The sequence below is a fragment of the Notamacropus eugenii genome, chromosome 4, assembly GCF_028372415.1.
Source record: "Notamacropus eugenii isolate mMacEug1 chromosome 4, mMacEug1.pri_v2, whole genome shotgun sequence".
Classification (NCBI taxonomy): Eukaryota; Metazoa; Chordata; class Mammalia; order Diprotodontia; family Macropodidae; genus Notamacropus; species Notamacropus eugenii.
Window position 1 is genome coordinate 248,089,496 of NC_092875.1, and position 26,003 is coordinate 248,115,498.

The following is a 26,003-nucleotide window of genomic DNA, read 5'->3' on the forward strand; positions in this document are numbered from 1 at the left end:
CAAGCTGATTGAATAAAATGGAATTAAAAGTGGAAATAAAATCCGGATACCTCCGCACCCCCCACCCACCTACCCGTGAAGCTTGCCAGAAGAGAAGGGCAAAGGATATTAGGCAGATTCTCAGACAGAGCATCAGTCAACCAATAAGCATTGATTAAGTGCTTGCTGTGTGTCAGTACTGTGCTGGGCATGCAAATGCAACAAATGAAGCAGTTCCTATTGGCAAGGAGTTTACATTTTAATGGGAGAGATGTACATACATACATACTTACATATATATAGGTGTGCAGAATAAACATAAAAAGAATAAATGCACATTAATACAAGATAGTAAAATACAAGGTCATTTAAAAGTCTTAAGCTTTTTTTTATTTTCACACAAAACTGAAAGGTTATTATGTATAAAATTGTTTCTGTGTTTGTAGGATTTCTTCATATCTTTAAGGATGGAAAAGGGATCTCCTGTGTTGCAATACAAACTAAGTTCAGGACCTCCAGAGGAAAAAAGAAATCGAGTAGTCATAAATGATGGAACAGATCACACGGTATATCATTTTTAACTCTTAAAAATAATAATTTTCTGTCTTTTGAAATCAATTCATTAAAGATACCTGAACCAAAGAAGCCTGATGAATGATTTTTCAAAGGGTTCCATACTATGTGATGATAATTTAATTGCCAGGAACTTGTTCATTTTGTCAGTCGAAGATCAAGAAGTGGAATATATATATACATATATGTGTATGTATATATATTTTACTAGAGCCATTTTAAATGTTTTAGCAGCAGACCTTTCCCCCGCCACAAACAATGCTATTGAGTGTGTTTAACACTCTGTGAACAAATATGGCTGAAAAGTCACATGAATTGCTGAATTAGGAGGACTTGGGTGGTCTGTTGGAAACAAGGATGCCTTTTTATAGAGTAGTAATAGTTAGGTGGCACAGTAGACAGAGCACCAGGCCTGTAGTCAGGAAGATTCATCTTCTTGAGTCCAAATCTGGCCTCAGACACTTACAGACCCTGGGCAAGTCACTTACCCCTGTTTGCCACAGTTTCCTCATCTGTAAAATGAGCCGAAGAAGGAAATGGCAAACCATTCTAGTATCTGCCAAGAAAATTCCAAATGGGGTCACAAAGAGTCAGATATGACTGAAAAATGACTGGACAACAGCAATAATTATGTTTATTTTTCCAACCCTTTGCTGATGTATATCTCATTCTCATTTCAGATTGCAATCAGAATGAGGAAAATCCAAAAGCATCTACGAGTAGCTGTGAGTCAATCAGTCATTGAAGTTCAGGGTGAAATTTTCAATTTCAACACTTATTATCTTGGAGGAATTCCAATCTCACTCCGGGAAAAGTAAGTCAATATGGTAGGAAAAAAAGAAAATTATTTTCTACAACATTATTTGTTTAATTAACGTCTATACATCTATTTCATTTTTTTTCTCACAAAAAAGAACAAAAAAGAAATTATCCACCTCAAAGCACTAACAATATCTAAGCACAGCTTGAATTCAACAATTAAATCTGAATGGAAAAACCCAACATGCAGAGGAAATACTGAAATAGATAATAAAGATATTAATAGCTCACATTTACCTACCACTTTTTAACTGTTTAGAAAGTATTTTACATGCATGATCTCATTTGTTAACCATGAGATTAGCTGTAGAAAGAAAGCAGATCAGGCAAAGTCTGTCCTTGTGAGTCATCCAATGACTGAGCCAGGGGTACTTTCCATGTTGTTGAAGTACAGACTCATTGGGTAATATTCAAAGCTGATTGGCATTATTTTTCCAGTTTATAAACTCTATGGAAGATTACCAGGCATTGCTCCTGTGTATTTCATTTAGGCATTTGGCAGAGGCAACTTCTCTGATGCCTGCCAGATTTTTATGGCATTTTATGAAAAAGAAATTCTTTGTGTTAATAGGACAAGTTTTAAGCTATCAGGATACTTCTAAGGAATCCAGAATGAGAAAACTTAAAAATATTGATTCAAGTAGAGCTGTATAATGTTTATATGTCATTCTTCTGTTAAGTACAAATTCTAAATTCCCCATAATCTTGGCCTTTATTCAATTAAATGAAAAGTAGAAGATAAAGCAGTAAAGACACTATGTGCTAAGTGATCTGAAACTGAACTAGATGAGCACAAACACCTCAGAGGAGTGAGGTTTCAAGCTAGCAGTGTCTGCTAGCAAAGAGCTTTAAAAGCATAGTATCCTAACTGTCTGTTGACTTGAATAGAGATATTCTTGGCTTACTTCACTAATTTGCGGATGACCTAAAGCTAAGATGATTATAGATAGATGATTATCCATATCCAAATAAATTTCGACAGTCTAGAACAGAAATTAGCAATCTATTCCCTGCAATACCCTGACAACTGTTTTTGTATGGCCCAGGAGCTAAGAATGGTTTTTAAATTTAAATATATGTTATTTATAAGATGATTGTGGCCTTCAGGCCACAGTTTGCAGATCCCCAGTCTAGAGCACTGGTAAAATATAATAAGATAAAATTTAGTTGGAATCAATGTAAAGCCATACACTTGGTCTGAAAAAAAATCAGCTCCACAAGTACAAGGTGGAGGATGTGTGGCTTGACTGCCATCATTCCCTGTGGAAAAGATCTGGAGATTTTAGTAGATTGCAAGCTCAATATAAATCAACAATGTAATACGGCAACTGAGTGCCCAGGACATAGGATGCCACATTTTCATTGTACCCTGGGCTTTTCCAATAGCATTTGGAGCATTTGTGTTCAGTTCTAAATGTCACATTTTGCGTTGTGTTAATAAGCATCCATCATCACTATCATCATTGTTATTGTTATTAATTAGTATTATACCTGAAATTTCATAGCCCATTAAAGTTTGCAGAACACTTTCTCTCCATGTCTTATCTCTTGCAAACTTCATAACAGACTTGTAAGGAAAGGTGCTACCAGTACTAACAACTCCATTTGGAGATGAAGAAGTTGGGTGACTTTCCTATAGTCATATGTCTAATACGTTGCAGAAGAAGCATTTGAACCCAGTCCAGGGTCCTGTCTATTATTCAAGAGTTTTATGGTCATCATGCCATGTGAGGATCAGTTGAAAGAGCTGGCTGGTAGCACAGAGGGGAGAAGACTTAAGTTCAGACCCAACTCACTGTGTTACCTAGTTTGTCATATATGTGAGTATGCATATATATATGCATATATATCTTATGAGATTTTATATATATATTATATGTATATAATATGTATAAAATCTCATATAACAATCATAATAAGCAGCTTGCAAGTATGGGTGTGTGCATGTGTGTGCATGTGTGCATGTGTGTGTGCATGTGTGTGTGTGTGTGTGTGTGTGTGTGTACCTTATAAACCTTAAAGCCCTGTGTACATATCCCTTCTTATTATTACCTCATTGAACCTCTGCCTCTGATATAAAGTAGGAGGAAATTCTAATATTCCCATCCCCTTTATGGATCTCACAGTCAGTCATGAGAGTGTGCCAAGGTGTCCACGGTGTGGTTAAATGTCCACATAGTCTCCTTACATGGGATCAGAAGCAGTATGTAGAAAGGTATCAGCATTAGAGGATATGCAAAGGTGAGAAGTGGAATGGATCCACTATAACTGACAACCAATCCCTTTTTTGATCCATTCATTCGTTCAATGACTATGTGTCAGGTGACTACTCTTTATAGAGCACTTTCAGGCATCCTCTCTATGTCACCTCTTTAGGAGAATGGTTATTTGCATTTCCACAGGCTGAAAATATACAGGTTGCTTTCTGTGTTCTAGAGTTTAGTCCCCAGTGGAATAATAACAAGAATAGCAGAATTTATATATCTCCTTGTTGTTTGCAGAACACTTTCTAGACATCACTACATCAACCTTCTGAGGGGGGAATGTGTGGGTGCTATTCTCCCCATGTTAGGAATGAGGAAGCCAAGCCTCAGTGAAGCTGAGTGCCTTCCTCCAAACCACACAGCTAGTGAGTGACAACTGTGAGTGTGGAAGCAGCCCCTCTCACCCCAAAGCTAGGGAATGAACGTTCTCTCCACAATAGCACATTGGGATAAACTGTCTCCCTGGCTCAAACTTCTTAGAGAGCTAAGGGAGTTTATTCATCTGAAAATATGTGTAACAATTAGAAAAACTACAGGAAAAAGTCATATTTCCCCCCTAGTTCTGAGGCAAAAAAAAAGGCATTTTATTTTTTACACAGCTATAGTGCTATGAATATTGGTTTCCTCTTCTTTTCAGTGATATTTCACTTCATACATATTACATGCAGCTCAGCTGGTCGTAATGAGTAAAGTAAAAATTAATACAAAAGCATTTCCATTTAGGAAAGAGAGCAGCCCCAGAAATTCATAATGAAATCTGCTTTGTGTTTTTCCTAGCATGTCATTTGCTTAGGAAATTCAAGTATTTTACTTCACTAGCTTCGAGCAGCTCTGCCTAAATTTGTATTCTGACAGATCCAAGGCTAAATCCAGATGCGAATGACTAAGGTGATTACTCCTTTGTCCTAGATGCTGTTGCAGAAAGTATGAAGGGTTCTTCTGTCCCTTCTTTGTTTCCCAGCTGTGGTGCCCTTTCTCTCCTGCCACTCAAAGTCAACTTCTCATCATTAAAACCTCGAAGTTCAAACCTATTTCGGTGTTCTACCTCTCCAAGCTTTGGCTTCTTGCCTGGATTAGCCAACCTTCACTAGCTTGGTGATCAATGACAAGTTGATTTTTGAGACTTTAATTTCCTCATTGGTAAAAAAAAAAAAAAAAGACAGTATTAGAATTGATCCCCTTAAGGCTACTCCCAGCTCTAAATCTGGCATTCTTGTGGTGTGTCTATTCATTTTAGAGACTGGAAACACAGGTTTATAAGGACTTGAAATGGACTCTCCCTTTATCACAAAATAAGCCAGTTTCTTAACTGCCATCTTCATATTCTTTCCATTGCAACTACCTTGTGAGGTCTTCGTGAGGATAAATGGCTATAAGTCTTAGAGCCATTGTGAGCTAAAAAGTACTACAAAGTACAAAATATTACAGTTATTAACTCTGACACTCAAATGGAATGGGAATGTTACACCAATCTCCTTTTTCCCCCCTAAATCAGGTTTAATATATCCACTCCTCCTTTCCGAGGCTGCATGAAAAATCTGAAGAAAACCATTGGGGTTGTTAGGTTGAATGATACTGTTGGAGTCACCAAAAAGTGCTCAGAAGACTGGAAGGTAATTTGGAGAGTTGATTCATGAATAACTGTTATGAAATTCCATGAGACCTGGGTTCTATCTAGTACTGGCTCTGTCACTATCTGTCTAACCTTAGACAATAATACTCTATGGACTTCAGTTTTCCTATCTGTAAAATGAGGCAATTGGATTAAATGCTCTCTAGGTTTCCTTTTAGCTATTAAAATCCTATAAATCTAAGCATCCCAGCCCTTAAAGAATGCAGCTACCAGACTGATTTATTTTTTGTGTTCATAAAATTTTAATCACATGTTCTTTTCTAGTATAGTCCATTGGATTACAATCAGAAATGTCAGACTCAAATAGAAGCAGATCCCCAAGAACCACATATTGACTAAGAAAACCACAAATTCACATTATCCATGTTACAGTATATTTTGATTGATTTCATTTAACATTTCCCAATTACATTTTAATCTGGTTCTGTCATCCTTGGAAGTTTTAGGATGTCATGCAGCCTGTGGGCCTCAAATTTCTGGATTACAGAATAACATGGTAGTCACAGAATATACAGTATGCAACCACTATGAATTTATAAAGTTAAATTCTGTACCTTTTACATATACAAAGCAATATTGATGATGATCAACTGTTAATGACAGCTATTCTCAGCAAGTGAATCTAAGACGGTTCTGAAAGACTCATGATGAAAAATGCCGTCCACCTCCAGAGAGAGAACTAATGGAGCCTGAATGCAGATTGTAGCACAACTCCTTTACTTTATTTTTCTTAGGTTTTTTTGGTCTGTGTTTTCTTTCACAACATGATTAATATAGAAATAAGTTTTGCATAACTGTACCTATATAACCTATATCAAATTGCTTGCCTTCTCAGTGAGGGAGGGAGGAAAAGAGAATTTGGAACTAAAAATTAAAAAAAATGTTAAAAATGTATCACATGTAATTGGAGAAAAACAAAACATTTTTAAAAAATAAATGCACACAAATTTACAAAACGTATACATGAGAATATAAAAAACGGCTGACCTGTTATGTTGCTTTAGAATATTTCTCATTTCTTTCTGAAGATATTGAATAGATTTCAGACCATCCACATCACTTCAGACAGATCCAGTGAGATCACCCTCACTATAAAATTATGTTTTAATTTTAATAGCAAAGTGCTGAAGATGCCAGCGACCAATGATTCCCTGTTTGTGTTTCAGCTTGTGCGGACAGCATCACTCTCCAGAGAAGGACAGCTAAGTTTCATTGACGTGGGACTGCTGGATCCCAACAACTTTCAGTCTTCATTTGGGTTTCAGACCTTTCAACCCAATGGCATGTTATTAAGACACCAAATAGGGGTAGGAAAATGTTATTTACATTAAATATGCAACCATTTATAATCCAGTTCAAAGACTGTTGGTAGAAACAAGCTTTGGAGGGGATAGGTCAGTGAACACAGTATGTTAACTCCACAGCACGCAGCAAACGTTGATTAAGTGCCCATGAAGGGCAGATCCCTGTTGGGCCACTTTTTTGACCTAATACATTCAATATTATATTTTTCAGCCACAAAATGAGCTGTGCCTTCAGCCCTGAGTCTAAAAGAAGTCAAACTTATAAAAATTAAAGATTTGGGTAATACACAGAACTTCACAATGCGTACTCATGGAAATACTTCAATTAAAATAAAAATAAGTTATTCTATTCAGTGGTGCAGCTAGATATTTTGGGCACCGAAAAAAATAAATGTATTTAAAGAATACCCACAAAAGAACTCTGGACTTGGAATCAGAAGCCCTGGGTCTGGTGTTTCTGGCTTTGTGACTTCAGACGAATCAGTTAAATTTTCTGTGTCGGTTTGCTTATCTGCAAAACCAAGAGAATGCTTTCACTAACTACCTCCCTGGGTTGTTGTGAAGATGAAAAGAGGCCATTTATGTGGAGACAATTACCAAACCACCATATAAATATTAGCTATTATTATTATAATGATCTCAAGACCCACTGTAATACAAGGGTGTGATGAAAAGTGTTCACTTCCTTGGAAGCACCCAAAGAAGAATGTAGGCAGACTTCCCGTCCAAGTCCATACACAGCCCTACGACTCTGTGGTTAGCTAAGTAACTTATCTTCAGTTAGTATGTGCCTCCTGTAAGGTCAGAGGACACTGGCAATCAGGCAGCATAGTGGATAATAGAATGTGGGACTTAGAGTCAGGAAGACTTAAGTTCAAATCCCACCATAGACAATAGCTGTATGACCCTGGGCAAGCCTCAGTTTCCTCACCTGTAAAATGGGGATAATAATAGCACCTATCTTCCAGGGTGTTGTGAGGATCAAGTGACTTAATACATACAAAGCATTTTGCCTCGTTTTAATGTGACCAGTGCTTAGCACACAGCACCTGGCACATAGTAGGTACTTAATGTTTATTGATTCATCGATAATTGATTAATGACATAGCTGAAGTAAATATGTAAATGTGTTCTGTGGAGCTTTATACATCATGGAATTTTATAAAGTTCTAGCATTTTTTTAATAAAATTCCCCCATTGAGCTGTCAGAATTCTAAATTAGGCAGAGACAGCTGCTCCTTGGAGTTCCCATAGTGTGATTTCTTCCATCAAAGTCTTGTTGCTTGAATGCAAGAACTGCTTTTTGTTTTTTCCTTTGTAATTCTTGGACCCTGCACAGTGCTTTGCTCCTCGTAAATCGTCTCCAAGTTCTAGGATGGTTGCTTAAGCTCCCTTTGGCCTCTGTGCCCCCAAACCTTGCAGAGGCTGCTTTAGGAGGAGAGATTCCTATGTCTGTACAATATTAGAAATGCTCAGTCTTTTGTGGGGGAGAGTGGGGTGGGGCCAAGAGAAGGAACAAAATAATATCTTTAAACCCATAGGGCTGCTCTTTAAAACTGACTTAGGAGAAAGCCATCTTGTCTATTAACATTTTGCAGAAGCCTCCCTAGACAAGATTTTGGTCATGAATTTGGCATGTGAAATATCATTCATATTTAAGTGACAATTCATTGCATTGGTCATCATGTGGGGTTTTGTGTTGGTTTCAGACAAACACCCTACAAATCTCCCTGGAAGATGGTCACATCGAATTGAGCTCTAGGGATCAGGGCACTATTCTGAAATCTCCTCAGACGTATATGGATGGTTTACTGCATTATGTGTCTATAATAAAAGATGACACTGGGTAAGTACACGTTTTTGTGCTAGTAAAAGATTTCAAAATATCCTTGATCTTTATCAGTGTAGATGCTACTTTAAACAATATAAAATGTGACCCTTTCGCTCGGCTCTGGCCGTGAAAACCTATCAGTTGCTGGCCAGCTTTGTGGTGATGAGCCTCTCTGGAGTTAGGCAGGTTGGTTTTCAGGCAACAAGGACAGAGTCCATTATGGGCCTGTACTCCAAGACCTTCCTGCCTAGTAGGACCTGCCAGTGTATGTGCAATATACACATTTATCTTCCAGAATTTGGGGTCACCTCAACATCCCATCTTGGAGAAGCAGCAGAATAGAACACTCGAAGTAGAGAAAATGAAAAATGTCAATTTAACCTTTTTTTCAGGGAATTAGCTGTCAGGTTTTCTGATCTTTCCATAGGACATATAGAGGCCACTGTTTTATAATGATATAAAAAGCTCCCCTTGGAGCCAAGAAGCCCTGGGTTTAAGTCCTGCTGGTGACTCATACTAGCTGTGTAACTCTAGGCAGCTCAATAAATCTGTCAATATTCTAGGCAACTTTCTTCAGATTATAGGTTATAGAGAAGGTGCCAGCATGTATTGATAAAAGGAGTTTCCTCATCAGGGAGTTCCCTATATCAATTAAATCACAACTATAGCCACTATCCCTTTATAACACATATTATCCTTGATTCTGCCATGACCTTATTTCTGAATAAAAAAGTTTCTTCGATTTTATGTACCAATTTCCTCATAAATGAAAAATAATACTGATAAAAGTCATAGAATGGATTGATTAATGGGCTATTTTCTGTAAAGGAGCTGAAAATGTTAAAGATGTTGGCTGGTTTCTTCTCCAGGCATATTTCACTTGCGCTGGGGCAGCTGGCTAGCAAAGTGGGTAGAGTACCAGGCCTGGAGTCAGGAAGGCCTCAGTGCAGCCTTAGACATGTTCTAGCTGTGTGACCCTTGGGCAAGTCATCTAATCTCATTTGTAAAGTCATCATACTAGCACCTACTTCCTAGGGTTGTGGCAAGGATCAAATGAGATGACAATTGTAAAGCACTTAGAGCAATGCCTAGCACATTGTAAACACTATTTAAATGATAGTTGTCATCATTGTCATCATTATTATCACCTTCCCAGAGTAAGTCTTCTGATTGATGACAAGTCACTAAGAGACAACCAAAGGCTACACATATTTCCAGACTCACAACAATCCCTACGCTTTGGTGGAAGTGATTTTGAAGGATGTATCACTAATGTGTTTTTCCGGAGGTATGTAGTTTTAAAATTTTTTAATCATTGAGATTCAAGTAGGAAAGTGGTATTGTTCACATTAATTTTCATAAAAAATAGTTAGATTTTGTTTTTGTCCTGATATAGGAAGGATTTTTTTTGTCTTTGGTGACTAGGGATATTTACAGAGCCAGAATTTTAAACATGGGCTTTTGCCTTACTCTCATAAAATCCAAACATCTAAAAACCTTTATTTATATGCTACACAAATGTTTGAAAAGCAAATGTACACAATGAACCTACAAGCATATTACTCTTTCAGAAGAGATGCAACCTGACTACTCATCCCTTGAGCATGTTTGATGTTTCCTGTATGGACTCTCCACTTCTCCTTTCTTCCTTGATGTTCTTCAAGACTCTATTTCCCTCCTGTGACATAAGGGCTTCCTCTTGCACCTCCTTCTGGAGAACCCACTCCTCCTAAGACTTCCCTTCTCTTGAGATCTCATCCTGCTCCCCCAGCATCTCACTTTACCATAGCACTCATTGGTGCCATTGATCGTGAGGACTGCTTGGTGATGAGAGAAAGAAGGAGAAGAAAAGGGGAAAGAATGTCCTACTTGTTGCTGATAGATTAATGAAATATCCTCTAATCACCATCTGGTTTAGCAAAACGGGGAGACTGAAATGGGGAACCAAGTAGCCTGTGTAGGCCTGCATAATGCAATGAATTTTATCTCCATGATTGACAAGGGATAAAATGAAGGTAGAAAGCAGGTGGAGAAATGCAAATATATTCTTCAAACTCTGAAGGTAATTTCCCATAAAAATATTTTACATGAAGTAACTAGGTTCTTGGGACAGTTAGGTGGTACAATGAATAGAGAACTGGGCCTAGAGTCAGGAGAGCTAAGTTCAAATACAGCTTCAGACATTTACTAGCTGTGTGACTCTGAACAAGTCACTCAACCCCCATTTACCTCAGTTCCTCATGTGTAAAATGGGGACATACTGGAGAAAGAAATTACAAACCATTCCAGTTTCTTTTCCAGGAAAACCCCACAGACAAGTTCATGGGTTTGTAAAGAGTCAGACATGACCCAACAACAACAGTAAGGTTTTACACTTTAGATTCATAACACATTAAATTGACTTTTGTGTAAAAAGGAGTATTTTTTAAAGCAGGATACCTCTGGATATTAAGTTCCTAAATAATGTTTCCAGATTTGAAGAACTTTGGAGCAGGGCTTCTTGGGTATATGTGTATGGGTGGGGGAGAGGATGTTCATAAATTTTTTGTAAATATTTTGATAATTATGTTTCAATCTAACTGGTTTCCATTGTAATCTTGTTTATTTTATTTTATGCATTCAAAAAATATTGTTCTCAGAAGAGGTCCATAATATTCACCAGACTATCAGAAGGGCTTATCATCCAAAACAGGTCAAGAAGCCCTGCTTTGGACACTGTAGTTTGTATGTAGGAGCTGTCCAAGGTGATGCAGAGAAATAATTCCTTTCTTTCTCTTTTGTTTCAGGTTAGCACAGAGTCCTGAGGTTCTCAATTTAGTCACTTATACTCGAAGAGAGAAAGAGAAGGTGTCCCTAGGAGTCTGCAACTTAAATAAGCCGCCTTTTCTCCTGCTGCTGAAAAACTCTGCAAAGATCAGCACACCCAGGACATTCAACATTAATAGGGTATGCACTACAGCCATCAACTTTGCTTTCTCTGTATCCACAAGCTTCTTCTGCTAGAGGTTCGAACGTTCTCACTTATTACCTAGATACTAACAGAGACTGAAAAGTCAATGACCTACTTTATGCCTAGGGGAAGGATTGAAAACCTCACAGTGTCCTAGTGCTGGATTAGGAGTTTAGTTAGGGAACCTGGGTTATATAGCCCCAGACTAATTATGTGACCATGAGTCAATCATGTCACCTCTCAGTTAATGGTGAGTAAAATGGGATTTGGATACCTGTCTCTCTCTGACATAACAGAAATGCTTTGAACCTCAGTTTACTCATCTATAAATTAGATTGTCATGAGGAAAGTGCTTGGTGATATCTATGGTACTATATAAACGGGTGCCTAGATTATTGTCATTTTCACAGCATTGCCCATATCGTTACTACATCAACTTTGGCAGGGGGAAGAAGTAGGAAGATTCCCTGGGCTTGGCTCCTGGTTAGATGAGAGAGACAGAGAAAATGAAGGATCCACAATGACTGCAGTGTTGAGTCTTGATGACTGGGAGAAGGGTAATGCCTTTAATAGAAAGAGGGAAGTCAGGTGGCAAAGTATACCAACACATTCCATTAGCTGTGATTCTAACTTCATGCTATAAATATCTGTGAAGAAGGGAGCACTAAATGACAGCCCAGAAGTCTGAGGATTTTTTTATGAATTCTACTCCTAGCATGGTCTGTCCTTGCTCTCCTGGGAGCCTTTTGTCAAGTCTCAACATTCTTGTTGCTTGGTTTCCCCAGTTCTTAAACTTCCCTCCTGGAGAAAGAAAGAGGAGGAAAGAGTCACTGAGTGGCATATCAGAAAACCATGATTAAATAAATGTGATGTTATAGGTCTTTTCTTACATCAATCATAATTTCTGACTTTCCCCCACCCCAATCCTTTTGTGCAGCTACAAGGAGATATGCATCCTGCCTCCTTGGTGAAGAAAGAAGTTCACACAAACACCCAGCATTGCCTTGAGTTGGCTCAGTCCCAGACTTCTAAAGGAGCTTATCAGTTTGGGGACAGTCCCACCAGTTACTTGATGTACACATTCCTTGATGAGATGCTGAAAGACAGGTATTGGTATAATGGTTTGAAATTTTGTTTTACTCCAACTCAATTGAAGTACTTAAGTCATGTTTCTCAAAGTCCTAAAATGGGAGGAATACAGAAGGCTTTTCAGAATTATTTAAATGAGAAGAAAGGAAAAAGGACCTGGCTCTTTAATCAACCAATAATCATTTATTAAACACCTTGTGCCAGGTAGTGTTTCAGGGGATACAAAGAAAAGAAAAATCCTTGCCTTCAAGGAGCTTCCATTACAATGGCAGAGAGATGGAGCATTTGGCTAATGAGCCCACTTCCCTGACTCTTTGTCAGTAAGATGACTACTCATGAAGCTAGGTTAATCTTGATGATAATAAATGATGTTCATATAATACTTTAAATAGCCACTAGATGGCACCATGGATAGAGTGCTGGGCCGGAAGTCCAGAAGACTCATCTTCCTGAGTTCAAATCTGGCCTCAGATATTTTACTAGCTGAGTGACCCTGGGCAAACCATTTAACCGTTTGCCTCAGCTTCCTCATCTGTAAAATGATCTGGAGAAGGAAATGCAAAATACTCCACTATCTTTTCCAAGAAAACCTCAAATAGGGTCATGAAGAGTCAGACACAACAAAAATAACTCAGCAACAATAAATAACACTTTAACGTCCTTGAAGCACTTTACATACGCTATCTCCTGGTCCACACAACAACCTTGTGACATAAGTAGGGGGTCAGTATTTTTATCCCATTTTACAGATAGGGAAACTGACTTGTCCAAAGTCAGACAGCTAAGTAATGTGAACTTCGTATTGGTAACAAATACTAAGTACTAGGGTGCTATGTGGAAAGTACCTGGTAAAGCATAAAACACAAATGTGAGCTATCACTATAGAGGAGCTCCCTATCAATGTTCTCCCGTAGTTATAAAATAAACAGAGCAGCTCACTGAAATGCAGAGGGGGTTGCCGACAACACATAGCTTACCTTCAGTGGACCTTCTTGTAAAAAATCTTTTAGCTTCAAATTTGCTCCTTTGTTATTTACATTTTCAGGAAGATGCAAAGGTTTTGTATATTCCACATCTCCTGTTCTTATTCTGCCTCTTGTGACTCTCATTTGATATACCATATAATTAATTTAGCCCTTAGGTAACTTGGGTGAAAAAGGATAACTCTCACACAAATTTCTGTCTAGTTTCCCTCAGCAATATAGGGGCCATTGGTGATCATTATTTGCATTAATGAGAACTGTAATTATGTAACAGAATATAGCATCCCAAATATTTGGATCTCTCACTGACTTTATCGAGCATTAGCCAGTTCTTGGAAACAGAAAACAGTTTCTTTAAGATACAGCTTTGCTGTAAAACACATTTTATATCTGATGTTCATCCATAGATGGGATGAAAGTCAGTTTTATAGTATTCATTTACTCATTCCCAAAGTCAGGAAGACCTGACCATAAATCCCATGTCAAACACACAGTTCTTCATCTATAGTTATTCAGTTATTTCAGTCGTGTCTGACTCTTTGTGACCTCTTTGGGGGTTTTCTTGGCAAAGATATTGGAGTGGTTTGCCATTCCTTTTGCAGCTCATTTTACAGATGATCAAACTAAGACAAACAGGGTAGAGTGACTCTCCCAAGGTCACAAAGCTACTTAATGTCTGAGGCTGGACTGAACTCGGGAAGATGAGTCCAGTGCTTTATCGACTGTGCCACCTAGCTGCCTTAACCTTACCTCCTCATCTATAATACAAGAGTAATCATAGTGCATACCTCTTGTAGTTGTTTTGAAGATAAAATCACATAATACTTATAAAGCACTATGAAACCCTAAAAGAACTATATAAATGCTAATTATTTTTGTATTTTTATAGAGAGAAATAAACTCCTGCCTTTTATCACTCACCCTTCTGTGAACATAAATAAAAAGTAATATATATCTAAGGGCATAAAAATTCCACCTTGCTATTCAATATACAATTATGCAACCAGCTAAATCTCACCATAAAATTTCATGACAACTTCCTAGGAGAGCAGATAGATAGCAGCACTTGAACTGGGAAGAGTTATTCTATGGTGACTCCAAAGAATATGAGAAGGGTAGGTTGCATGACGTGGGGCAAGTCTCTTCTCTCTGCACCTCGGTTTCCTGAAAGATTCTACAAATTATTTTTCCTAACAAAATTTCTTTTCATTCTAAACTTAACCAGTGCAAAATAAAATGAATATTTGCATATACATAGTAGAACAGAAAAAAAAATTGCACATGAAATTTCAGGTCTCTATTACGTACAGTTTGGTTTCCTTTTTTAGTTGTATGATAACTTTCAAAGCTGTCCTGCTAGTCTGTGCTCCTTTCTGACTTCCTCTTTGTTCTCTTGGTTCTCTTACATTTATGAGTCATAGTAAAAGGCTTCATACTCAGTCTTTGTCTCTTTGTCTCCTTCAGTTACAGGTCACAGTTTGCTGTGGATGTGCAGACAACCTCCAGTGCTTCAGGACTGATGTTTTTTGTGGGGAGTAAGAGCTCCTCAATGGCGCTTTCCATTTCAAAGGGGCACATTATCTTCTTGCTGAAGGCAGGAGGAAAGAAATTAAGACTGAAAACCAAAGAGAAATTAAATGATGGGAAGTGGCACACGGTAAGAGCTGCTATAACAGTAGAAAACTCACAGCCCAAACCACTGAAAAGTGCGTGGCATGGACACCACCCTTCACAGACCCAACGTGCTTTAGAGAGAAGAATAAAGGCAGGAACTCCACCTTTGGGTATAGGTACTGTGCTTGGCAGCCTGATGGGGACCAATAAGAGGCAATATTATACCTTCCCATACATTTATAGTTTTAAATGTTTAACACATTGTATCTATGCAACTTTTTCTCAACACTGAGGAGCTTATAAAATATAACGTTATAGAAGACCCCAAGATGGAATGAACTTTTAAATTCCCCATTCATTGTGCCCAGGTCTATTTGTATTACCCTACCTCCTTTGTCTTTCACCACTCTCTATGTCATAATAATGACAATAATATTTAGCATTCATATAGCACTTTTAAATTTTTCCAAAGTGATTTCCATAAATTATCTTGCTTTAAAACAGCACTAAGAGACCAATGCTACAGGTCTCGTTATTCCCAATTTACAGATGAGGTAACCAAGTCTCAAAAGTTAGTCACATAGCTATTAAGTGTAAGATTGCAAGCTCATAGATCTAGAACCAAAAGGGCCCTCAGAAGTTATCTGTTTCGACCCCCTAATTTTCTAGGTGACAAAAGTGAGATTTAGGAATATTAGTGATTTGCGGGTGGTCACATAGCTACTAAGTGTCAGAGGTACGATTTGAACTAAAGTATTCCAGATTCTAAGTCTGAATTCTATCCATGGTGCCAAGCTACATCCTTATCCTGATCCACATCCAATGCTCTTCCTTCTGTTCTGCCTCCCCAAGCTGGCTATTACCCCTCCATTTAAGCAAACTGATATAATACTTTCCTTGTTCAGTAGTACCCCTATTATGCCTGAGATGTCCTCCCTACAGCTTCCCAGACCCTCTCCCTTCCCCCATTCAGGATGCTTTCATAATGTCATTAACCAGGTAAGTCCTTTCCTGACTTCTAGTTGTATAGCATGTTAATGATCGTGCCCTGGAACCAACTCAAACCAACTTATGAGAGCCTATTATTATATTTTCTGTGGGACATTTACCCCCTCAGAGAGCAGCAAACACTACAAATGAGGCTTTGATTTATTGTTCTGTTGATTGTCTAGGCTTAAGAAAGTGATGGAGAAAAATGTTAGTAATGCAGGTTAAATTTAAAAAGATGTCATACATATTTGGGGAGGAGTGTGAAACACTAGCCGTTAAACGTTTACCAGTACACCCCCTAAAAGACATCATCTACTCCAACCCTTTTCTTCCTGAAGAGAAAACTAAGACCCAGAAAGGTTTAATGACTTGCTAATTGGTTTCAATTGAGACTAGAAGCCAGGCTTCCTGACATCCATCTTAGTCCTCATATCCCATTGGCTCTCTTACAAGAAAGTATAATGTCATGAGAGTGTTGCAGAAGGAAAAGAGAACAGAGCTGGTGTCAGGACCCTGGGCTTCGAGTGATGGCTTTGACACTGGCTGTGTGGACAGTGGACAAGTCTCACCACCGAACTAGCAAACATCCTACCAATGTTAAGTTTGTTCTCTTTTTGATTCTAGTAACTGGTAGCAGAGTTTAGCTTCAACTAACCAGTCAGAGAGGAATCTAAATCTGAATGTTTTCTTTCTCTCTGAGGTCATGTTTGGGCACGAGGGAAGGAAGGCCCATCTTGTCATAGATGGTCTGAAGGCCCAGGAAGGAGACTTGGCTGGAAATTCTATCTTTCTTATCAAACCAACGTTGATCTACCTGGGGGCCTCTCCTAGGGTGAAACTAAAGGTGAATGCTTTTGCTCTTGGAGGGATGAAAATATTCCAACTGTGGAATTATAACCATAATCATGATATATAATACCTTCTAGATTTCTGTGTTGTTGTTGTTTTTTAATCTACTTAATGCCCATAAACATCAAATTCTAATCCCAGAGTTCTTTCTTCACCCCTCTGTATTCCTAAGGAGCTCATGAGACCCAGAGTGAATCAACAGGACCAATCTCCCCACAATGGCCATGCTAGCTGTAATTCTTACTGTCTTCACTCCAGGATATGCAGGAACAGAATAAAGATTTATTCATAGCTTGTCCATAACTCATTAGTTCAACACATCATGCTGTGGCACCTTGGGGCCCTTGATTACTAAATATTATAGTTAGCCCATAGGGATCATAATTAGATAATTAATTTTACATTGTGGTCAGCCACGAGGAATCTGAATTCTGATGGATTTGAAATATAGACTGATTCAGGGAATAATGTGAAATCATAAGAACTTTTTTTTTATGTCGTAGGGATTCATATTTTCCTTAGTAGTACAATGTATCTTGTCTCTGACACTGATACCAAATTGCTGCAGAATTTCAGAGTTGGAAGGGACTTTGGAGTTCATTTGGCCTAAGCCAGGTCCACACCTAAAGGAGAATCTGATCTGGAACACACACACACACACACACACATCCCACCTCCCCTGCACCATGGCATCACTGAACCTCTGCTTGATGAGCTCCTATAATTGGGAATGCATTCCCCCAGATTGCAGCCCTTTTCACTGCAAGTCCCATCCTCTGTGGTGCCTCATCTGATTGTGAATGTTTATTCCATCTGGTTCAACATTTATTTAATGCCTATTCTGGGTGAAAGATTGAATATATACTGTGCCCCTAAGATCATTCACTCCTGTTTAATTTAACCCATTATGATTTGGCTATTTATTAATTAAATTCTTTTTAGATAGATCATAGCATCCTTCATAAGAGAGTTCATATCACTTGTTGACCTCATTACAAAAATAGGGTTAGTGCAAGTGAATGTCTGTAAACTGCATTTAACTCTCTTCACAACAGGCACACATTGGGTTTAATGAGTATTTTCCAATAATTCAAACTGTCCTAGTGGTGCATAGCATCCTCACTTCCCTTCTAATTTAATTGTGGAACATTTATGAAGCATCAGGACTTGATGATGTGGTTAGCAACTTTCCCCATGATCATATTTTTAGAACTTTGTGATTCACCGGCCTCTTTTCATGTACTAGAACTGCCTTTCATTAAACTCTTAACTCAATCAGAAGAAAATCTGGAAGATGTTTTATACCTTCAAAGAAATGAGGTGGCAAGTGTGAGAATTATAGGACAGTGGTCTCTCCTGTTGCACATCTTACCTCCCTGCTGTGTGTGTGTGTGTATATATATATCTATACAAACACGTGTATGTGTGTATGTGTAGATACATATACATATTTACATATGGAAAAATACACATGCAGTTGAATAGATGTGCTTGTGCTCTACATGTGATATATGTGTATATTATAGTATGTATGTTATATGTGTATCTCTCTCTAAATATGTTTGTCATATGGCCCTATATGTAAAAACATATATTTATGCATATGTGTATACATCTAGTTTATAGCTATATATATGATTGCATATATATAATACACATATGGATTACATATGCATAGTATGTGTATATATGTACATATACATATGCACATATTTTATCTATATATGGAAGAAGAAAAGATAGACATTTCCCTATAGCCAAGCCCAAGTATCCCTTATTTTCTGAAAAAACTATTCTTGGCCTTTCCCTTGCTAATCTATGTACATACACTGTTTAAAGCTGTTCATTTCCTATAATTATAGTTCCCTTTTTTCTTCAAACATTTACAGTGCCTCCCCAAAAACAGCTTTGTGGGATGCCTGAGGAACTTTCAGTTGGATGGAAAGACCTTGGACACTCCCTCTCAAAATTTTGGGGTAACTCCCTGTTTGGGCGGCCCTCTTGAAAAAGGGGTGTATTTCTCCCAAGAAGGCGGGCACATTAGCTTTGGTAAGGAACAACTGCATGGAGTTTCTTTCTCTAAGTCTTGAGTTTACATCCTTTTTATTTGAGCATTTTGATAAACAGTTCTAACATTTTTATTTTTAAAAGGTGACTCCTGGATGCAAGAAAAGGAATTTAAAATAGTTATCAGCATTCGTCCAAGAAGCCTCAATGGAATCTTAATGCATTTTGGAAAACAACCTGGGAAGCATTTAAATGTTTATATGGAGGAAGGAAAGGTGAGTGATAGCTGTCTTTCCATTCTGTTGGAATGAGAAGAGCACATTGGCTGTGGATAAGGCTGGAGTCCATTTCCACAAGACTGTGATTGACAAGGTTGTGCACACAGCCTGTGCACACACAAGACTGTAATTGACAAGTGTATGGAAGAGGACAAAGTAATAGCTCTGGAATTTAGGGAACTTAATATTCATGTGCCACATTTCCTCATCTGTGAAGTAGGGATAATAATCCCTTCATAACTCTTTAATAATAGTTAGTGAAATGAACCTGCTCATGAACTACTATAGCTGTATCCATCCTTACTCAAAAAAGTCACCCCCCCTGCTCTTGGGTTCAGCTCTGGGAACCACATTTCAAGAACTGCATTGATGAGCTCTGTGCTAGGTGCCTGGGATACAGTAACAGAAATGAACAATCCCTGGTTTCAAGGAGCATGCTTGCTTTCTAAGGGCAGCAGGGAGACAGAATAATAAGATGTACACATGTATATAAATAAAAAAATATACACAATGTGAATACAAAAAAATTCAAGGGAGTGCTAGTAGCTAGCAGGGATCAGGACTGGCTTCGTGTGGAAGGTAGTACATGAGCTGAGCTTCAGGGGGTGGGGCAGGGAGAGGGGAGGCAGGATTAGCGATTATAACAAGTGAAGGGAAGGGAGGTGCGTGATCCAGAAATGGAGGACAAGCTTTGTAAAGGCACGTAGGCGGGAGATGGAATGCTGTGTGTGACGTACAGCAAGTGAGTCAGTTTGGAATGGAGAATACTTGAAAGTGAATAGTGTCTATGAGCCCTGAAAGCTAGGCTGCCTATAGAGTTGTGAAGGTCTTTAAATGCCAAACAAGGGGGTTTTATTTTGTCTTGGAGACAGTCGGGAGCCAATGAAGCTTTTAGAAGATGCTATGCTTCAGGAATATCACTTTGGCAGCTTTGTGGTGCTGGGAGGATTAGATAAGTGAGAGAGTTGAGGGAGGGAAACTAATTAGGAGCTGGTATATGTAATGGGGGCAGGTAGATGGTGGAGTGGATAAAGTGCTGACCTGGAGCCAAGAAGACCTGAATTCAAATCCAGCCTCAGATACTAGTTATACTGAGATACTACTGGGATACATTGGGAGAGTCACTTAACCTCAGTTTCCTCAACTGTAAAATAGGGGTCATAATAAGTTCTGCTTCACTGGGTTGTTGTGAAGATCAAATAAGGTAATGTTTGTAAAGTGCTTAGCTGGGACCTGGTGCACAGTAGGTGCTATATAAATTCTAGCTATTATTATTAAGGGCCTAAACTAGGGTGCAACCCACCTGAGTGCAGAAAAGCAGATGGCGTTAGTGGAGGCAGAACAGATATCTGGCAACTAACTGGATGTGGAGTGTGAAAGAGTCAAAGATAATCAATTTAAGGAGCTAGGCAGAGGAAAGGAGGCTTCATTGGAGGAAGGATATTATGGCTGTATTTAAGTATTTTGTCACACAAAATCAGGCTTGCCCCATTTGGTCACGGAGGGCAAGACTAGATGTAATAGGTAGAATCTGCAAGAACACACATTTAGATTTGCTGTAATAAAAAATGTCCCAGCAATGACAAAAATGTAATGGGCTCCCTCGTTCCCCTAGTGATGAGGGACCTTTCTGTTGGCCCAGGGTCAGCTGGGAGAACTCCTGGATAGGAAAAGATGAAGCACAAGTAAAATCAAGAACTTTCCACTTGAAGGAAGACAATGACATTTCATTTAATTCAAAAACTGCCAGAAAAGGTCGCATCATCTAATTTTGTGAAGATTTTATGTAAATAGTATGTAAATATCATCCCAGTTTTCCTTACCTGGAAATTTGTGGTGCCATTAGTAATACCTAGAAAGCATTTTTAATTTCCTCAAAGAAAATCCACCATAAAAATGCAAGGTATTCTTCTGGCATCTTTATCCAGCTGACTGCCTAGCACCTATCAAAGTTCACCTGCTGATGGATGCAAAGCCGGATGTGCTTCTGTATAAATTGCAAGAAGACCCTATCATCTAACTTATTGACCACTAATATCTACCAATCATGTTTGAGAAGCAAATAAAAACATCATCTTAATAGATTGGACATGAGTGGCACTGTCTGCATCATTGATCATCCTTTGGCACTGGAGGCATCTCATTTAGCATTGGACAGTCTGGAGTATGAAATGGGAGGAGTGAGCACAAGTTGTAGATTCTTTGTAATCACTCTTATGTGCTTAACACTTGGGCTGTTCCTAGGGAGTGTCAATGAAATGAATGGGGCAACAGGGACAGAACTAGGAAAGCCTCTTCTCTTCCTAGAAGAACTCATGGCAAAAGTCCTTGTGTGTTTCAGGTCACTGCTTCTGTGGACAGTGAGGCTGGTGAGATGCTGACATCAGTCACACCTAAGCAATCACTATGTGATGGACAATGGCACTCTGTGGCAGGTATGATAGCAGATGCTAGGAAAAATGACTTCCCATTTCAAAATGGATTCTTTCCAAACTTTTTAAAGGAAGTAAACATTTGGGATCATTTTTAGTTCACGCTAATGCCCATCAACTCAGTCAATGCCAGGCAGCAATGAGGAAGTTAATGACTGTGTCTTTGTTCTAAGATAGATCTGTTCTAAGCCTCTAAATTGTGTATGTGACTTAAGAATTTTATTTCCCTAGCCTGTTATTACATTAATATCATGTTTGAAACTGGCAAGTAGATTCTAAAAATAGCTCATATTTATGTGGACTTCTCACTAAAATCTTGTAAGGTGATACAAGATTTATAATCCCTACCTTACAGATGAGGAAAACAAGGCTAAAGAATGTAAAATGACTTGTCCACCATTACATAGCTAATTAATTGCAGAGCTGGGGCTACAATGAGGGTTCGTTTTACACCAAATCCAATGCTCTCCTCACAACAAATCAGCTATGTGATCCTGAGGGTAATTGTTGGGATGGGCTTTTTTTTTTACTTTAAAAAATACCTTTTGGATGGGCTTCAGGTCGTTAATGAAGGCAATTAAATACACAAGCAAATCCTTAGGCTGAAAAGAAAAGTAACATAGGCAACATTATTAGTTCATGGAAGTGTATGGCTTTTCTCTTGGAGAAAAAGTATCAGGGTTCTAATCATAGCTTTGACAATTCAATGGGCTTTAGTATCCTGACCTGGAGAATGGAGGCAACCAATATTTGCACTGCCCAAGTCTCAGGGTTGTCCTTAAAATGCTACAGAAATATGAGACATCCTCAATAGTGGGCACTGTCTTCAAACCCCTGCACATGTACCACAATACATATGTATGTACATAAACACATGTGCATGCACATACACATGCACATATATGGACACATACAAATGCATATATTTTGCCCTGTGTTTTCATCAGGATGGGAAGCCCATCATGAGGCTTTTCTTCCATCAATTAAGTTAGTGCTTGCTCTATAACTCTGAATGACTTGGGACCCTGTGAGGTTAAATAAATTGTCCAAGGTTACACAGTCAGAAAATGACAGAACCAAAATGTGAACCCAGATCTTTCGAACTCCAAAGCCAGTTGTCTATCCACTATGCTATACTGCACATACATACGTATAAGCATAAATTTATGTTGACAGTTTCTTTAATGTTTAAAGTCAGGATCTTTTAAAAAAATTGTTACCTTAAAGAGGCCTTCTGTGGTAACATTATAATTATGAGATTATTAACATAGGATAAATTTTTGTTTGGGTTGGGGAATGGGCTTCAGCAACTTACACAAAGCACTATTCTGTGACAGGATGGCTTTGGAATCAGTTATTGGAAATCATGATTCCATAGGACAAGTATAAATAAACACATGCACAGGCCAAACTGATATCATAGCTCAAGTAGCTCCACACACATGGGGAAATCTCATTGCAGGGAAGGAGTGTAACTGATTGACTTCATTTTCCACACAGTCATTCTAAAGGAGAATTTGCTGCAGCTCGACGTGGACACAGATAGCAGCTATGAGACTGGACAGCTGCCTAGCCTGTCGGCCATCTCGGCCATCATCAAACAGCCTTTGTATTTAGGAGGCATCCCAGGTGACTATTCTTCAGATTGATTACACTGGTTTCTCTTAACCTTCACAGACAATCACATCAAATTCAGTTACTAGATTTATGGATTGGAGACTAGATGCCAAGAACAGCCATGTACTGGTTTTCTCAAGAGTGCTTGGGTCTTGGAGATCTTGAGGCTTTGCTGTAATCAAGGACCCAACGTACCAGTATAACAGGCCCATTTGAGAGCCAGGGCGATGCTGCTGGTGCTCTTGTATTCACTGGTTCAAACCACTGCTGCTACTACACCCTGCCTCATTTGGACAGTTCTCTAGGTGCTTTTGGGAGCTCCATAAGAAGCTGAATTAACTGGCATATTGATTAGAGCAGAGGATTGAGGAGAGAAGTAAAAGAAAGGAGATCTTCCTTTTTTGTCATCAGCTCTCCACTAGCAAGCTGGTGAGCATTGTGGAGCCAGAAGTGGAGACAAAGGCAAGCCAAATGTAGACAAGATAAGGGATCATGGGCTCTGAGAGCTAGAAATTAGAAGGGACCTCAGAGGCCATCTAGCCCAGCTCTCTCATTTTACAGATAAAGAAACTGAGGCCTGGGAAGATTAAGTGATTTTTCCCAGGACACACAGCTTGTAGGCATAAGTAGTGGGATCTGAACTCAGTTCTTTGATTCCTAAGATGGTGAGGCTACAAATAATGGCACAAATCATCAAAATAAATATTAAATGCCTGTAAATATCTTTTTGCTCTTCTGATAAGTTTATTTCTCCCCAAAATCAGGTTAGGTATCAACTTTATAGTTACTCCATGCACTTAAGCTTAGGGCAGCAGTTATAAAACAGTGATTTGCCTTCCTTGAAGACCTTAAAGAATTGGCTTGATCTTAATTTACTAACATGTAGCTTAGGAATATCCTGCATAAAGTTAGGGAGAAGTGAGAGTGAATGATTTTTTTAGTTCGTTTTTTTTCCTACAAGAGTCTGAAGAAATTTTAAAAATACAGTGTTTGCCCTATCCATTATTTTAATCATACAGGTCATTCATTAAGTGTCTCTCTTTTTCTTCTCTCAGACAACTTGACAACACTGAGGCTGCCTGTACCAAAACCTTTCTTTGGCTGCCTGAAGAAGGTCACGATCAACAACATAGCTGTTTCTGTCACAAAGGCCTCTGAAGTCCAGGGAGCTGTCAGTCTGAATGGCTGTCCTGTCCACTAACTCTAAACTCTGATGTGCATAGCGAGAAAGCCCTTGGAATACAGTGTGGATAGGGCCGTCCAAGATCCTGAATGGCTTGGAATTCACCTTCTTGAATACTGACTCCCAGATGCACACATTTTCCACTCTTCCCAAAATAATTCCTGAGTCAAGATGTTGTCCAAAGTAACTCAACAACCAGTCTCATCCTTACTGATGGCCCCATATGCTCCTGTCTTATTGGCATTGTATAAATCTTTGACTCTCATGCATATTTTATATAAAAATGTTGTTTATTTGTAAAGATGAGCAAAATATTGCATGTTTATGATACAGAACACAATTTCTTATTTGTTACAAATGACGTAAATGGAAATTGAAGCACTCTAAAGTGAAACTTTGGCATGTGTTACACAAGGTCATAATTTATGGGGCCAAATAAATACAACATACCCTTCCAGATTTCTGATGTTTCACGTAACATTAACACAATATACTGGAAAGATCTAATTGTACTAATTTGTTTGCTTGCTGTTCCATAGTTTACCTATAACAAACACATGACTTTATGTCATAAGTCTCTCTAGAGTCAGGACTCTAAGGATATTAAAGAGGTGTAAAGCAAAATTTCTGGTTCCCACTGCCATCACACATTGACATTATTTAGAGGCTGTGGCCAAAATAACTTATCTAGAGGATAATAGAAAGATTACAAATGGAAATGTCAACTTGAAATTCTGCCCAGTCTTCATCAAAATGATGCTCTGCTGGGCAGTATTGAACTTAACAGGAAACCCCAGATCACAGTCTGTTCTTCACAGTTGTACCCATCCATTTATAGTAAATAGCAAATATAGTAAATGAGTATGTTCAATAGTTTTCTGATTACTAATAGAATCATTCCTCTTTCAGCTATACTTCTGACTCTCTAGATTTTGCCACCAAATGAAGCTGCTTTCTCCCCTTGAAACTTCACTTAGGGCCTAGGGCTACTTACCTGGAACATTCCCCCCATGCTAACCCACTTCTCCCATCAGTCAGTTCCTTCTGATACCTCCCTTGGGTATGTACCCATGCCATTGTAACAGTAAGCACCCCGACATACACAGGGGAGCCTGCTATCACAGGTTCTTTGATCTGCTTTTCTAAAAGGAAAGGCAACTTTTGAGAGGTTAACAATCTCCTTCAGTCAAGCACATATATCATTCACTTAGTTCAGAAAATCAACAGACAGCACTTCCAAACTGTCTGACATAAGCAATACATATATCACAAATCAACAGACAGGTCCAACTGTCTGACCATAGTTACCAGAGAGGGAAACACCAATATCTGGGTTTTCAAAGTCAGGGGGCTCCTTAGAGGCTTCCCAGAGTCCCATCTGGCACACAAAGCTGCTTCCAAAAACTTAGCTCCAAAGTAAAACCTCACCCTCAGAGTATTTATACCTTTTTTAGAACCAGAGGGCACCCTAACCTTAGAGAACCAGTGCTCATTAACAAAAGGTTTTGGGCAAGTCCATTAATGTGTGGGAAAGATCTTTAATCACATTAGCGGTACAAATACATATACTGTTTCTAGTTAAAGAAACTCTTGTTTCTGTATTTTACT

At 38.6% G+C, this 26,003-nt stretch overlaps 1 protein-coding gene across 3 annotated transcripts in view; it reads left to right on the forward strand.

The window, feature by feature from the left end:
• Positions 1-25,266, forward strand: part of LAMA3 (laminin subunit alpha 3) — a 330,029-nt gene extending 304,763 nt beyond the window's left edge. Inside the window, exons 64-78 of one of the 3 annotated variants that reach the window (XM_072604399.1) lie at positions 426-545; positions 1,233-1,366; positions 5,131-5,248; positions 6,435-6,575; positions 8,282-8,418; positions 9,560-9,691; positions 11,190-11,349; positions 12,291-12,460; positions 14,890-15,082; positions 16,730-16,873; positions 18,768-18,927; positions 19,030-19,160; positions 21,505-21,598; positions 23,096-23,224; positions 24,268-25,266. In XM_072604399.1, coding sequence (XP_072460500.1) covers positions 426-545; positions 1,233-1,366; positions 5,131-5,248; positions 6,435-6,575; positions 8,282-8,418; positions 9,560-9,691; positions 11,190-11,349; positions 12,291-12,460; positions 14,890-15,082; positions 16,730-16,873; positions 18,768-18,927; positions 19,030-19,160; positions 21,505-21,598; positions 23,096-23,224; positions 24,268-24,413 — 2,109 coding nt within the window. In that variant the 3' untranslated portion in view covers positions 24,414-25,266. Of the gene's footprint in view, positions 1-425; positions 546-1,232; positions 1,367-5,130; positions 5,249-6,434; positions 6,576-8,281; positions 8,419-9,559; positions 9,692-11,189; positions 11,350-12,290; positions 12,461-14,889; positions 15,083-16,729; positions 16,874-18,767; positions 18,928-19,029; positions 19,161-21,504; positions 21,599-23,095; positions 23,225-24,267 lie in introns of those variants that run through there. The other 2 variants (XM_072604401.1, XM_072604400.1) reach the window with 2 other exon arrangements.
• Positions 25,267-26,003: the final 737 nt, after the last annotated feature.